General features: G+C 43.1%; 1 protein-coding gene across 1 annotated transcript; it reads right to left on the minus strand.

Annotated features, from left to right (window-relative positions):
* Window positions 1-1,629: 1,629 nt before the first annotated feature.
* On the minus strand, window positions 1,630-14,619 carry LOC126981644 (putative defense protein Hdd11). The gene is made up of 5 exons (XM_050833082.1): window positions 14,557-14,619; window positions 14,201-14,401; window positions 13,344-13,474; window positions 11,252-11,346; window positions 1,630-1,992 (listed from the first exon to the last, which is right to left on the minus strand). The coding sequence occupies exons 2-5, from the start codon at window positions 14,397-14,399 to the stop codon at window positions 1,917-1,919; spliced, it is 501 nt and encodes a 166-aa protein (XP_050689039.1). The 5' UTR covers window positions 14,400-14,401; window positions 14,557-14,619; the 3' UTR covers window positions 1,630-1,916.
* Between the last annotated feature and the right edge of the window lie 1,818 nt (window positions 14,620-16,437).

Here is a 16,437-nt window from a genome sequence, read left to right on the forward strand (position 1 = left end):
CACATCCACACAGTAATAGATGGACACTAACACACCCACCCACACAGTAATAGATGGACACTAACACACCCACCCACACAGTAATAGATGGACACTAACACACCCACCCACACAGTAATAGATGGGTCACTAACACCCACATCCACACAGTAATAGATGGGCCACTAACACACCCACCCACACAGTAATAGATGGGCCACTAACACACCCACCCACACAGTAATAGATGGACCACTAACACACCCACCCACACAGTAACAGATGGACACTAACACACCCACACCCACACAGTAATAGATGGGCCACTAACACCCACACCCACACAGTAACAGATGGACACTAACACCCACACCCACACAGTAATAGATGGACACTAACGCCCACACCAACACAGTAATAGATGGGCCACTAACACACCCACCCACACAGTAATAGATGGGCCACTAACACCCACACCCACACAGTAACAGATGGACACTAACACACCCACACCCACATAGTAATAGATGGGCCAATAACACCCACACCCAGACAGTAACAGATGGACACTAACACCCACACCCACACAGTAATAGATGGACACTAACACACACACCAACACAGTAATAGATGGGCCACTAACACACCCACCAACACAGTAACATGTCGGGGAAAAGCTGAGGAGCTCTCTTGCGGTAAATACGTGCCTCCCAAAATGGCGGGCCTTTGCGGGGCAGCTGAGAAGTGATCAGCTGATCGATGCTGATGACGTCACGTGCAACCCCTCTACTATAGACACTTGCAAAGTCGGATGTCACTTTATGTACCTGAATGAGATCGTTCCAGTATGGTATCAGACTATATACCTACTGTTTGATATACAAATTGTTTTATCGTGTGTTTATATGGTAGATTATTTTTTTTCGATGCGGCACGTTTGTGGTTCATACAAAAAAAAAGATGATTTTTTTTTGTATACACAAACATTCAAATATATCACTGAAAATATAAAGTTGATCTTCACGCAATTAAGAACTAACAATGCGCAAGTACCACATCCACGTTCACGAGTATACACACGGAATGAAACGGACTATAACCTTTGAATCTGAAGCCTACTTTACACAAAAGACTGCATTTCATTTTTTCCTAATAATTCAATGTCGATATAAATACTTAAGTAACAGACTAACAGTCTTCATTATCAGTGTATATTACATTTATCTAGTTGTAAGGCCCAATAGAAACGTACATATTTAGAAGATTTGAATATATCCTAATGAAATTGTAAAGAAATATTCAGTAAATACATGTTAAGTTTCTTAATCAGGTGTTGGGAATACCCCAGAGAAGTGAAAACAGAGCCTTAAAAAGAATGCCCTGCAAAGGAAGCAAGGACGTTGTAATAAGGTAGCAAGAAGGTCTTCAGAATGTCATAGGTACGTAGTTTCACAACGTTGTGACAACCTTTCTGGGAGTGGACAAATTTTTGTTCCCACAACGTTTTCACAAAGTCCAACACAACGTATCTGGAACCTTTACGTAGCGTTTTCACAACGTTGCTGCAACGTGATATTGTTTGCTGGTCATAATTATTAATGTGGCAGCAGTCTCCTAGGATCTAATAACCTCAACAAGTGATACAGAAAGAAGGGAAACCAGTTTACTGGAGGCTCTTAGTTGTACATTTTGTTCAGATATGAGTAAAAAAAATCGTTACACCCTTGGTTACACCAAAGGAAAATAACAGGCACCAGTTCCCGAGTCATGCAAATGACAGACTAAGGAGGGCGGACCGATGTCTCGTGGGGGAACCAATCAGTCTACGGTAGATGCGGGCCAGCTGGTCCCCCCTAAAATTGAGGCGTGTCAACACGGGCCGGCGCATGCGCAGTAGAGGGGGGGACCAGGGGGGACCGTTCAGTCCGCCACACCGGCTACACGGAGACGACACTGAAGGGTCTGGAGGTGATGTCCGCGTAGTAGGTAGAATAAGACGTCACCACAGTCGCCCTGAGGATGAACATGACGTTGAACATTAAACCAGTCAACCATTCATGCCTCCATCCCTCCTGCGACCCCGCTGCACACGACTTTCTACTCTAGCTCATCCCTATGGTATCCAAGTCCCTTATGCAATAGTTGACCAGCATCTTCATTCTTTCATCCCTTTCATATATAAACTCTGGAACAGCCTTCCTTCCTCTGTATTTCCTCCTCCCTACGACTTGAACTCTTTCAAGAGGGAAGTGTCAAGACATCTCTCTTCCAGTCACTCAGTTATTTTTTTTTTCAGGAGCAGTGAATTACCAGACTTTTTTTTGTTCGTTTAATGCCCTTGAACTGTTTCCTTTACTGCAAAAATATATAATTAAATAAAACATCACTTTAGTCCCCTTACATTACGACTAGGTGATAGGTCCACTTGGAATAGCTTGACGATCCTTACTAGCGTGGGTTTTTTTCACGGATTAACGTAGTAATAATAATAATAATAATAATAATAATAATAATAATAATGATGATGATGATGATGATAATAATAATAAATGGTTTATTAGGGGGAAGGATTACAGCCCTAAGGCTGAAAATATACGAAATGTATGTGTGTGTGTGTGTGTGTGTGTGTGTGTGTGTGTGTGTGTGTGTGTGTGTCACGGCCTGATCACGAGTTGGACTCGCTTTCGCCAGCAGACACCCTCCCGACAAGAGCAAGTGCATGTTCATTATCGTCGATCTCTGGGTACTGCCAGGACCTCACACACCACACACCCCATCCCCCTTGCTCAGGGGGGGACAGTAACCACTCCTAGTCAACGGAGAGAATCCGGCCTGAGCGGGGCTCGAACCGCCGCCTGTTTGGCCGTGAAGCCTTGCAGCGCGGCGCTCTAGCCGATTGAGATACCGGAGTGTGTGTGTGTGTGTGTGTGTGTGTGTGTGTGTGTTTACCTAGTTTTGATATACAGGAAGTTAGCTACGCTTGTGTGGTCCCGTCTCTGAGTCTCAATTGGCCAAACTTCGCTTAAACTCGTTTATGTTTCTGGATTGAACAACATCTTTGTCTAGGCTGTTCTACTGGTCGATGCATCTATTAGGGAAGCTGTATTTCTTTACATCTTTCAAGCAACTTGTCTTTCTCAGCTTCCTTTCGTGTCCTTTAGTTGATCTCCCATCCCATACAAACAGATTCTCTCTATCGATTTTATCTATTTCCTTCACCACCCTGAAAACTGCAATTATATCACCTCTCTTCTTCCCAACTTTTCCAATTTTCTTGGTACATTAAGTCTGCCAGGTTAGGGACTGCCTTGGTGGCTGCTCTCTGAATTCTTTCGATCTTGTGTATGTGCATTTTTGTGTGGTGACCATATTACTGCTGCATACTCTAATCTTGGACGAACCATAGCTACTATCAGTTTCTTCATCTCTTCGTCTGTGTAGTGAAACGCCACTCTTATATTCGCCAACAGCTTGTGCGTTTCTCCAACAATCTTGTTAATTTGTTTTTCTGGTGACAGATTGTCCTGGACCAACACTCCCAGGTCTTTTTCCTCTTTTGCCTATTTCGTACTGGTGCCCATTTCTAAAACCTTTCATTTCCATGCATTAAATTTAATTTCCCTCTCTTGGCTCCATTCATAAATTCTGTCAAGATCTTCCTGCGGCCCTTTGCAATCCTCCTCTGTTTCTATTTCTTTCATGATTTTTGCTTCATCTGCAAACAGGCTGGCATAACTATTTGTCTCCTCCACCATGTCGTTGATGTAAATCAGAAACATTACTGAAGCCAGTACTGAGCCCTGCAGAACTCCACTTGTTACCGCCCTCACCCTGACATGCGGTCTTTTAGTAAGTCTCTCGCCCACTCCAGGAGTCTCCCTTTAAGGCCTCCTTTATGCTCTAGCTTCCACAGTAATCGCTTGTGAGGTACCTTGTCGAAGTCTTTTTCTAGATCTATAGGTATACACAGTCTGCCCAGCCGTCTCTGTCTTGTGTCACATCAATCACCCTTGAGTAGAAGCTCAGAAAATTAGTGACACATGACTTTCCACCTCTGAATCCAAACTGGCTATCACTAAAAGTACCTACCGCTTCCGGATATTGTCTCCATCTGTCTTTCAATATTCTCTCTCACAGTTTAGCGGCCACACTCGTCAGTGACATTGGTCTATAGCTGAGGGGTTCTTCCTTATTCCTTCCTTTGAATATTGGTACCACGTTGGATCTTTTCTGCCAGTTGATTTCTGCATTCCTTTATCATCCAGGTAGATATATTGTCTGGTCCTGTGGCTTTTCTTACATTTAGGGCTTCTAGTAGCTTAAGCACTTCTACTTCTATGTCCTCCAGCAGTGAGTTTCTGTGCACTCCCTCTTGTTCAGTGAAGTCACTTTCTGTTGTGAAGACCGATTGGAATCTCTCGTTCATTATTTCAGTCTGCATTGCTACATCCTCACAGACCCTTCCCTCCACTTTTAGTTTGTTGATTCCCTCCTTGTTTTTTAGTTTGCCATTACATACCCATAGAACAGTTTAGGTTCCTCCTTACACTTGTCTACTATCCCTTTTTCAAAATTTCTTTCTTCCGCTTGCCGGATCCTGACGTATTCGTTCCTAGTTCTTTTGTACTCTTCTTTTGTCCTTCTGTTCATCCTCTTTCTTCATTTGTGTTCAAGCTGCATCCCGTTCTTTTTTGCCATCTCGCACCTCCTGTTATACCAGTCCTTTCTCCAGCTCACTTTACTTTCTATTTTTGGCACATGTTTATCTATTCCCGAATTGCAAACGTTTAAAAGGATTTCCCACTTCTTCTGTGTGTCCTTAGTTTCTTTGAATTCTCCCCAATTTGCTTCCTCAAAATATTTCTTCGATCCTGGAAAATTTTATTTTCTGTAATTGTATCTGCCTTCTCTGTAGGACTCTACTCTCGGCAACACTCTACCCTCTGTTGTTTGAAATTCTAACATGATCGTTTTCCCTATGGGACACATATTTCAACGATTAGATTTTTTTTTACAGAAAAGGCGACAGTTCAAGGGCGTGAAAAAAAGAAAACAATAATGAAAAAAAAAGCCCGCTACTTACTGCTCCTGAATAGAGTACAGAGGAGTGGCCAAAAAGAGAGGTCAATTTCGGGAGGAGAGGTGTCCAGATACCCTCCTCTTGAAAGAGTTCAAGTCGTAGGCAGGAGGAAATACAGATGAAGGAAGATTGTTCCAGAGTTTACCAGCGTGAGGGATGAAAGAGTGAAGATGCTGATTAACTCTTGCATAAGGGGTTTGGACAGTATATGGATGAGCTTGATTAGAAAGTCGTGTGAGGCGAGGCTGCGGGAGGGGGGAGGCATGCAGTTAGCAAGTTTAGAAGAGCAGTCAGCGTGAAAATATCGATAGAAGATAGAAAGAGAGGCAACATCGCGACGGAATTTAAGAGGTAGAAGACTATCAGTAAGAGGAGGAGAGCTGATGAGACGAAGAGCCTTAGACTCCACTCTGTCCAATAGAGCTGTGTGAGTGGAGCCCCCCCCACACACGTGAGATGCATACTCTATACGAGGGCGGACAAGGCCCCTGTATATGGATAGCAACTGTGCGGAGGAGAAGAATTGGCGGAGACGATACAGAACGCCCAACCTCGAGGAATACGTCTGGTTCTTTAGTTATTAGCAGATCTAGCCTTGCTGGGGTGTCTTCCTCTTTGTATCGTGTCTCTTCTTGGACCCACTGGGTCATGACAATGTCCATTGCTATGTTTATTGTTTGTTGCCTCAGGAGTCTTCATTTTCCCCTGCGTCCTATTTTCCCAGTGCACCTCTTTACATTTAAAGTCCCTTAGTGTCATTATGTCTCTTTTGTCGATCACCGTTTGTAGGTATTCGGCAGTATCAGCATGTCGTGGTCTTCGTCTTGCTTCCATGCCCTCGTCTTTTGGGGGACATACGCCACTGTGATATCTCTAGTGCTTATTCCCTTTGCTGTTATTTTCATGTTTATTGCCTCTGCCCAGGGCCAAAGGAAAACGGGGTCCAGTCAGGCGCAGGTTTCTGTGAATGGAGCGGAGCTAGCGTGACGTCAGCGATAGCCCCATATGTGGTACATATAAAAGTTTACCCAAAAAGAGAAACGTTTTCTTTATTTTTTCTTTGGTGTGGGAAACTTTATTTTTTCAGAACGCAAGAGAGAGAGAGAGATTTACATAGATAGATTTACATAGAAAATCAGACCACACAGACCCCATGGTCCAGACTAGGTGGTCTGTCCTTAAATCTAAGTGACTCTACATTAATCAGAGGGCTCCAAAACGTTGCATTTCAACTCCAATATTAAGCTGAAGGAAGTGACGGTCGAGCTTGTTTTTGAAGGAGTCAATCGTGTTACACTGGTCCACTGAGGGTGGGAACTTATTCCATTCTCGCACCACAACGTTGGTGAAAAAAAATTTGGTGCAGTCCGAATTTACTTGTCTACATATGAGTTTTACGCCATTGTTCCTCATACCCAAAGTGTCATCGATCATAAACAATGTTGATCTGTCTACATTCGTGAAACCATTAAGTATTTTAAAACATTCGATCAGTTTTCCTCGGAGGCGACGTTTCTCAAGAGAGAACATGTTAAGGGTGGAAAGCCTTTCTTCGTAAGATTTGTTGCGCAAGGAAGGGATCATTTTCGTTGCCCGACGCTGAACACCTAATTTAGCAATTTCCTTTGCATGGTGGGGAGACCAAAACTGTACCGCATATTCCAAGTGGGGTCTGACTAAACTATTGTAAACTGGAAGTAGTACATCTTTATTCTTGAATAAAAAGTTTCTTTTAATGAAGCCCAACATTCTGTTCGCTTTATTTGCTGCATCGATGCATTGCTGTGAGAATTTGAGGTTTGACGCGATTTTGACCCCCAAGTCCTTAACGCATTGAACGCTTTTGAGTTTAACGCCGCGCATTTCGTAATCGAACTTCTTATTCCTTGTTCCAGCTTGAAGGACCTGGCACTTGTCTACGTTAAAGGGCATCTCCCATCTATCAGATCAAGCTGAAATTTTGTGCAAATCCTCTTGGAGGCTTTGCCTGTCTTCGTCAGTGTGAACCGAGTTACCAATCTTTGTGTCGTCTGCAAATTTACTAATGCGATTATTGAGTCCAACATCCACATTGTTGATGTAAATAATGAAGAGCACTGGGCCAAGAACCGAGCCCTGAGGGACGCCATTAGTGACCGGCACCCACTCTGAGTTAAATCCGTCAATCACCACTCGTTGTTGTCTGTTGCTCAACCAATTCGCGATCCATTGGTGTCAATACCAATTTGCTTTAATTTGTAAAGTAATTTATGATGTGGGACTTTATCAAACGCTTTCTGGAAATCAAGATAGACTACGTCCAGTGATTTGGTAACGTCATAAACTGTGAAGAGGTCGTTATAAAAGGTCAATAGGTTTGATAGGCAGGATCTTTTGTTACGGAATCCATGTTGTGAGTCCCCAATTAATGAGTGGCTTTCAAGGTATCTCACAATTTTGTCTCTAATTATGCTCTCAAGTAGCTTATCTACAACCAAAGTTAGACTAATGGGCCTGTAATTACCTGTTAATTTTTTGTCTCCTTTCTTAAAAATCGGTGTCACGTTAGCCTTTTTCTAATCCGAAGGGACGATTCCTTGTCGCAAGGCCATTGAATACGGTTGTGAGGGAGGAGAGTATTTCGCTCTTTTTGTTTCTTTGAGCAGTGTAGGATATACTTTGTCAGGACCAGGACTTTTATTTGTTTTAAGTGATTTGAGGGCTTTAAGGACTTCATCGGTTGTTATTTCAAAGTTAGGCAATGCATGCTCGGGATTTACATTAGTACTGGTGTTGGTGGTAGTGGTGGGAGGACTGTTAGTATTAAACACCGAGGAAAAGTAATTGTTTAATAGGTTTGCAACGTGTTGGCTGTCAGTCACTGGTGCACCGTCGCTGTTTGTTAAGGGTCCAATTTCACTTCTGATCGCCTTTGTTTATGTAACTGAAGAAGGATTTCGGATTATTTTTACAGTTGGCCGCAATAGTTTCTTCATATCTACGCTTTGCCTGAGATACTAATCTTTTTACTTGTCGCCTGGCATCATGATAAAGTCTAATGTTTTCGGGCGTGCTTTGCTCTTTCTTTAGCCTGTAAAACAATTTTCTCTCCTTGACTGAGTGTTTAATGTCGCTATTAAACCAAGGTGGGCTTTTATTAGTGTTATTTCGCTTCTCACACAAAGGGACGAATGTGTTCTGCTGAGTGAGTAAATGATTTTTAAAGCTTAGCCAGGCGTCCTCTACATTACCATCTGATAGTTGCATTTCTATTAGTTTTCGTCGGATTTTGAAATGGGCACCTTTATTTTATTTTAAGTCACTGATGTTTGAGCTCTAATGTTGACGCGCACTAATTTATGATCGCAAGAACCGAGGTGTTCTCCTACCGTGACATTACTGACTAGGTTATCTTGGGTCGTTATAACAAGGTCTAGTATGTTATTTTCTCGAGTTGGTTCAGAAACCATTTGACTTAGATAATTTACTTCTAAAAATTCGATCATTCTATGTGACTCGCCTTCTGTACCTGACAGTGTTGCCCAGTCGATATGGGGGAGGTTAAAGTCTCCTAATATCAGTGAGCTGCTGTGACTGCCTTAAAACGCTGTACATTTCAAGATCGGCATCGAGTGATTGCCCCGGAGGCCTGTAGGTGACAGATATATTTAAATTGACCTTTGCAATGTTTACTCGAACGCACAAATGTTCAACGCTACTGTCTCCTGGTGTTCTGTCAGTGGGTTGCAAACAGCTTTTTACAAAAAGGGCGACAATTAATTATTAAAACACCTGAAAACTTTGTCACGGTTCTAAGAAACCATAAAGTGCTTGGTGCTTACTTTAGGCACTTTTTCGTAGATAAATGAATGCAATGATTGCAAAAATTCGAAGAGCAATCGAAGAAAATATGAATTTGTACAGGTGGCAACACTCCTCTGACGTGTATCTAACAAAATTTTCCTACATTTATTTCCTAGTTGTCTAGCCGTACACCACATTGTTTGCTCCTCCCCAAATACTCACCAAATTCCTTTGTTGAAGGGAAGTGTCAAGTTTCTGTCAGATAATTATTATGGTTGCATATTCTGACCTTTTAAGTGGTTATATCGTCTCTTCCACACAAATAAAGCCATTTTTTACGTGTTAAATTTCTCTGTCATTTGGTAAATTACAAAAACTGTAGTTTGACCGTCGTGAATGATACTTGTCATTGCAGCCAACCACAGCGCAGTGACGCATTTTAAAAGGGAAAAATTCAGGTCGTGGGTAGCGAGCGGCGGGAGCTGATGTGAAACGATCACCTGAGGTGCTCCTCACAGACTGACCTAGGTTCGCGGCTTGAACCCTCCGGGCTCTGGCTGACGTCACGGCTGCGCAGAACCTACACATTTTGGCTGTGCCGGGAGTAGACCCCGTACTCCTTTGGCCCTGCCTCTGCCCTCCCCTCCCCTAGCTCTACATTCTTCACATTAATGTTATTCCTTACTGCCATCTTTAAACCTCCTCCTTATTTATCCTTTCTGTCTCTTCTCCACAGTCTATATTTGCCATCACCCATTTGGACATTGATATCCTCACTTAACTTAGTCTCCACCATGTACATGATGTCTAACTCTTTATCTCTTAGGTAGTCATTTATCTTTAGCCTTTTCGAGATTAAACCTTCTACATTGGCATATGTCAATTCAAACCTTTGACGCTGTTATTTAGTTCCACTTTCTCACTTCCTCTCTCATTAGATACCACTTCTTCCGTTTCTGGTCCTGCACTTTCCAGTGGAACATCTGTTCCAGCTCCGTCCTTTGATCGTTTTTTGCCTTGGCTTCTTGCACTAGTTCTCTTACTTTCGCTCTCTCTTCCTCGTAAGTATCCCTTTTTACCCATTCATTCCTATAAGTCTCCCATCCTGCTAGTTTCCAAGTTCTGACCATTATATCGTTGACCATGGTTTGTGTTCTTAACTTGATTTACATGGGTCTTGTGTTGCCTTCCAGGTATCTTCCCAACCTAATCACTTCTTCAACCCGTTTTTGGGCTTCGTGATTGCCCTCCAGGACTGTAGATACAATGTCTTTGGCCAGTCTCAATTCCTCTCTCTCTCTTTCTCACTATTTTTCTTGGCATTTGCTCTTCTCTTAGTCCTGTGACAACAAAACGTTTCTTTTTGTCTACGGTATCTCTGACCAGTGTCTCTTTTGACTTAATGACCTTGATGACCTCCCTCTCCACATTCCCCATGTTCTCCTTCCTCTGCTGCTCTAAGTTTTTCCTTATCCTCTGCTGCTCTAGGATTTCCCTTAGATTTGTCTCTTTCTTCTGCGATTTTTTCTTTCCATCCTTGTTAATTTTTCTTCTAAATTGGTGATGTTTCCCTGTACTTGCCCTTTTTTCTGATCCCGTTCTACTTTCAGTAGTCTGTTCTCCTTAATTTGGCTTATTTCACCCATGGCTGCCGCTTTGTTTGATTCCAGGATTCTGATCTGGGCACCTTGTTCACTGACGTTTTGTCTCAGGTCGGCTATTATTAGCTCCTGTTCTGCGTTCTTTGTTCTTGACTCACTTCTGAGACTTACTTTCTGCTACATTGCCTAGGATTTTTACTACATTTTCAAGACTGGCAAGTCTTTTTGCGTTCAAGCCTTGGCGACGGTCTTGTTTGGTGAACCCGCTGAAATTTGCCACAATACACTCTCCGTCGACCAAAACATTTTCTCCCGGCATCGTGCCCACTTAACTTCTCTAATTTTGACCTTTTGTGTATAGTGACTTTATTGACTCGGTTTTTGTTCCAATAGAACAGGACCACATTCACGCACTCACCTCCCTTTATCACAATAAGGCTGGCCTCCTCCTTTCACGTTTCCTCCCAAAAATATCGTCGTTCGCCCGGGACCGTCCCGCTGCCGCTGCTGCTGCTGCTGTGTGTGTGTGTGTGTGTGTGTGTGTGTGTTAAGAATATTCAGTTCTAACAAGTGTCAAATACGAGACCTAATAATCGCTATACACATACAAATACATTACATTCACGCATTACATACATACATACATTCATTCATACATACACACATACATACATACATACATACATGTATACACAGAATCACGCAAGTTGCACAGTCCGTCAAAAGCTATCCGCTTAAGGTCACTGAAACCTTTGGCCCTTGAGCGAAAACTGAAGTTGAAACGTTCGCCTGAAGTAGAAACACTCACTTGAAGACGACCGTGCCATTGTAGTCGTCGGGAGGCAGAAACGACAACGCGACGACCTGCTTGTGCTCGCCGCTAGAGTGTGTCACTGTGTCGTTCTGAGGGGGAAAGGAAATGATTGTAGAAAGTAATGAATGAATTATATATATATATATATATATATATATATATATATATATATATATATATATATATATATATATATATATATATATATATATATATATAAAACAGAATAAGACGCTTAAGAAGAGGTCAATTTCGGGAGGAGAAGTGCCATGATACTCTTCTCTTAAATGAGGTCAAGTCGGAGGCAGAGGAAAATACAGAACGAAAGAAGGTTGTTCCCATAGCTGGGCACGATAACAGGAAGCCTTATTCCCGATAACCGATAACTGATAATGGAAAACCTTATCGGTGATAACCGATTTTCGTTAACTGGAGACACAAATATAGGCGACATCCGATAACCGATATAAATCCACAATTCCGATACTAGCTAGCGATAAGTCCGATAGGCGAAAACGATACTATATTGATATTTCAAATAAAAAACATAAATGAATTCAAATTTTCATTATCTGTATTTTAGAAAACTTACAAAAATCTGAAAACCACACGTTGACACGTACCTATGGACGGTATTTCAAAAAACGCCTGAACCGGTGTTGTATTATTTGGCGTCCCCACCGTCAAAAGCTGGCGCTTTTGTTTACAAACACTGGTCTCTCGTGAACTGCGCATGCTCAGACCAGCAAACGTATACCTGTACCGTCTCACAAAGCTTTTTAAACGTAATAGAGTTGCTGGAAGGCTGAATCAGACATACAGTACCACTACCACCATCCCCGCTGTTTCTAGACCGACACTCTGTACGAGTTGTATTTATATGTACAGAGTGTCGTTCTAGAAACAGCGAGGATGGTGGTACTGTATGTCTGATTCAGCCTTCCAGCAACTAACTCTTAATGTGTTAAAAAGCTTTGTGATGTAACGGGCTTGTCGGGGGGCGTTTAAAGGGCGTTGATTAAGACTTCAGCTTCCTTAAGGCGAATATATTCATAGCCTATGTACAGGAGCGTCGGAGCGAGAGCGACTGTCGTTGTGTGTCAGTCGGACTCTCGTGAAGGAGTGACGAGTTACAGGTTGGAAAATAATTGTTACAATTGGTCACGTACTTCAAGGTGACCTCTGCGCACCATCGAAATGAGAAGTATACATAACTGAGATGGTAAACACTGACGGACGACATTCCTATAAGGTGGCGTGATCTATCTGTCGTGGGTTTTTTCCATTGACAATTGTATGCCTAATTCGTGGTGATATTAAATAATAATAATAATACATTGATATCCTACTATAACAGTGAGACTGTACAAGGCTACGCTTACTGGTCTGAACATGCGCAGTTCACGAGAGACCAGTGTTTGTAAACAAAAGCGCCAGCTTTTGAAAATGGGACACCAAATAACACAACACCGGGTGGCTTCAATACCATGGCATGCTCACAAACGAATATGGAATATCAAATTTGAGGCAGTGAATAATCATTCTGGGGGCAGTTAAATGATTTTTCTCTTTGATATATTGATTTTTGAGTCTAACATGAAAAAATAAACTAGTATTTTAATGTTGATGATCTAAGTATGAAATCTCTTCACCGAAGATATTTCATACCCCGAGGTTTTTTCATACAATACCGGGCGCCCGGGCCACGCATGCGCAGTAGGGAGGAGACAACGTTTTTTTTTCTGAGGCAGAAAAAAGTAGCGATTATCGCTAGTTTGGTTACAAAAGTAACGAAGATACCGATATATATTTAAATAAGTAGCGGATGGCCGATAACCCGATTTTGTTATCAGCGATAAAGTATCGCGATACCTATCGCAATAACGCCCAGCTATGGAACTTGTTCCAGAGTTTGCCAGCGGAAGGGATAAAAGAATGAAGGTGCTGGTTAATTCTTGCATAAGGAATTCCGACAGAATAGGGATGAGCACACAAATAGAGACAAGGAAACAGGACCATCAGAGCTTAGTTCAGGCCCTGTAAACCTCAAATATGTAAATACAAATAGGTAAATACACACACGTACCGTTTTGGAGCACGTCATGGTGGCGGCGGGGGAGGCTGCGGGCACCTCCCAGGCGCCGAGGGTCTCACCGCTGGCCTCGTCCTGTGCCTGCAGCATGAAGCCGAGGAACGGCCGCGCACCCACCAGGCACACTGCGAGGATACCACTGATTGGGAAACACACACACACACACACACACACACACACACACACACACAATTATCACAATCGGCTTCATTATTTCTACAATAATTAACTCTTGATTTAGTGGAAGTTAATTTGCTGAACTCTTAATTAATTGAGCGAAAGGCATTATTCCGTTACTTTTATCACTGTTAATACTTTTTTTATTATGCAAGATTGACCAGTATATACAAAGATGGATAGATAGATTGGATAGGCGGTGACTGAGTGGATAGCGTGACGGCCCCGCGTCCAGGACGGCGCGGGTTCGCGCCCCGCCCGGTGCCACAAGCTGGGATTATTCTGTCACCGCTGAGTGGCCTAAGACTACCCACATGCTGTCCGGAAGACCACGTATCAACCCGAACTCAAGATTCTAGGATCAAAGATGAGCTTCGGGGGGGGCAGCATGAGCCAATGCAAGATGGCGCCACTATAAACACTTGCCTGCGCCACAACGGGCTGGGGCCGACCGTCAGGCCCTGCCATCAAAGCCAACCGGCGCCATAGGCGAAAACGTAATATATATATATATATATATATATATATATATATATATATATATATATATATATATATATATATATATATATATATATACAGAGAGAGAGAGAGAGAGAGAGAGAGAGAGAGAGAGAGAGAGAGAGAGAGAGAGAGAGAGAGAGTGTGTGTGTGTGCGCACGCTCCGTACCCACCAGGCATTGGGACGCCGGCAACCGCTCGGTCATGGTAGGTCCTGAGCTTGAAGGGCGCGGGTCCCTGGGCAGGCTCCGTGTACGGCTTGTGCCAGGGGGCCAACCAGGCACAGGCGGAGTCGGGCACTTGGTCAGGGTAGGAGAGAGCAAGAAGGGGCAGGCCCAGGAGGAGGCTGGACACCGCGTAAGGAGATGGCATGGCTGAATGAGAAAAATTATGACAGTGATATTAATAATAATAAGAATGATGATAATAATAGTAATAATATTATTAATGATGATAACAATATAATGGAAGGCACATATCTACCTGTGCCTCGGTTGGTACAAGGGTTATATGAGGACACGGATTTCACCTGCGTTAGGTCCGGCAGGTGAAGGAAGGTACTGTGGCCACCTGTGCGTGCCTCGACGTCTTATAGGCGACTCACACACACACACACACACACACACACACACACACACACACACGAGAGTTAATTTTCCGTGTATTCCTCTTTGTTGTATAGCTCCTCCCCGTCACATGCTCCTAGGTCATGCGAGGAAGGAAGAGAGGAAGGGTGACTGCGGCCTCGTGAGCTGGTCGGCCCGTCAGCCATGCACAGTACGCGGGGATAAAGGATGAATGGGAGGGGTTGTTAGGCTTACTCCAGTCCAAGGTTCTCCAATTGAAAGTCGTTGCTCTCCTCCCCCGCCGGCTGCGTCCTGTGCGGTCCTGTGTCTGTCTGTTCTCTTAGATTGTTGTCAGGGTGCGTGGCTGTCATGCCGGGGCGTTGTGTTTACCTGTTACCTTGAAAATGTGGCTGGCTTGTTGCTGTTGTTTCTGTCGTTGTTGTTGTTTCTGTCGTTGTTGTTGTTTCTGTCGTTGTTGTTGTTTCTGTCGTTGTTGCTGTTTCTGTCGTTGTTGCTGTTTGTCGTTGTTGCTGTTTCTGTCGTTGTTGTTGTTTCTGTCGTTGTTGTTGTTTCTGTCGTTGTTGCTGTTTCTGTCGTTGTTGCTGTTTCTGTCGTTGTTGCTGTTTCTGTCGTTGTTGCTGTTTCTGTTGTTGTTGTTGTTGCTGCTGTTTCTGTCGTTGTTGCTGTTTCTGTCGTTGTTGCTGTTTCTGTTGTTGTTGCTGTTTCTGTCGTTGTTGCTGTTTCTGTCGTTGTTGCTGTTTCTGTTGTTGTTGCTGTTTCTGTTGTTGTTGCTGTTTCTGTCGTTGTTGCTGTTTCTGTCGTTGTTGCTGTTTCTGTTGTTGTTGCTGTTTCTGTCGTTGTTGCTGTTTCTGTCGTTGTTGCTGTTTCTGTCGTTGTTGCTGTTTCTGTTGTTGTTGTTGTTGCTGCTGTTTCTGTCGTTGTTGCTGTTTCTGTCGTTGTTGCTGTTTCTGTCGTTGTTGCTGTTTCTGTCGTTGTTGCTGTTTCTGTCGTTGTTGTTGTTTCTGTCGTTGTTGCTGTTTCTGTCGTTGTTGCTGTTTCTGTCGTTGTTGCTGTTTCTGTCGTTGTTGTTTCTGTCGTTGTTGCTGTTTCTGTCGTTGTTGCTGTTTCTGTCGTTGTTGCTGTTTCTGTCGTTGTTGCTGTTTCTGTCGTTGTTGCTGTTTCTGTCGTTGTTGCTGTTTCTGTTGTTGTTGTTGTTCCTGCTGTTTCTGTCGTTTTTGTTGTTGTTGTTGCTGCTGTTTCTGTCGTTGCTGTTTCTGTCGTTGTTGCTGTTTCTGTTGTTGTTGTTGTTCCTGCTGTTTCTGTCGTTTTTGTTGTTGTTGTTGCTGCTGTTTCTGTCGTTGTTGCTGTTTCTGTCGTTGTTGCTGTTTCTGTCGTTGTTGCTGTTTCTGTCGTTGTTGCTGTTTCTGTTGTTGTTGTTGTTCCTGCTGTTTCTGTCGTTTTTGTTGTTGTTGTTGCTGCTGTTTCTGTCGTTGTTGCTGTTTCTGTCGTTGTTGCTGTTTCTGTTGTTGTTGTTGTTCCTGCTGTTTCTGTCGTTTTTGTTGTTGTTGTTGTTGCTGTTTCTGTCGTTGTTGCTGTTTCTGTCGTTGTTGCTGTTTCTGTCGTTGTTACTGTTTCTGTCGTTGTTGCTGTTTCTGTCGTTGTTGCTGTTTCTGTCGTTGTTACTGTTTCTGTCGTTGTTGCTGTTTCTGTCGTTGTTGTTTCTGTCGTTGTTGTTGTTTCTGTCGTTGTTGCCGTTTCTGTCGTTGTTGTTTCTGTCGTTGTTGTTGTTTCTGTCGTTGTTGCCGTTTCTGTCGTTGTTGTTGTTTCTGTCGTTGTTGTTGTTT

This window comes from Eriocheir sinensis, chromosome 49, assembly GCF_024679095.1.
Source record: "Eriocheir sinensis breed Jianghai 21 chromosome 49, ASM2467909v1, whole genome shotgun sequence".
Classification (NCBI taxonomy): domain Eukaryota; kingdom Metazoa; phylum Arthropoda; class Malacostraca; order Decapoda; family Varunidae; genus Eriocheir; species Eriocheir sinensis.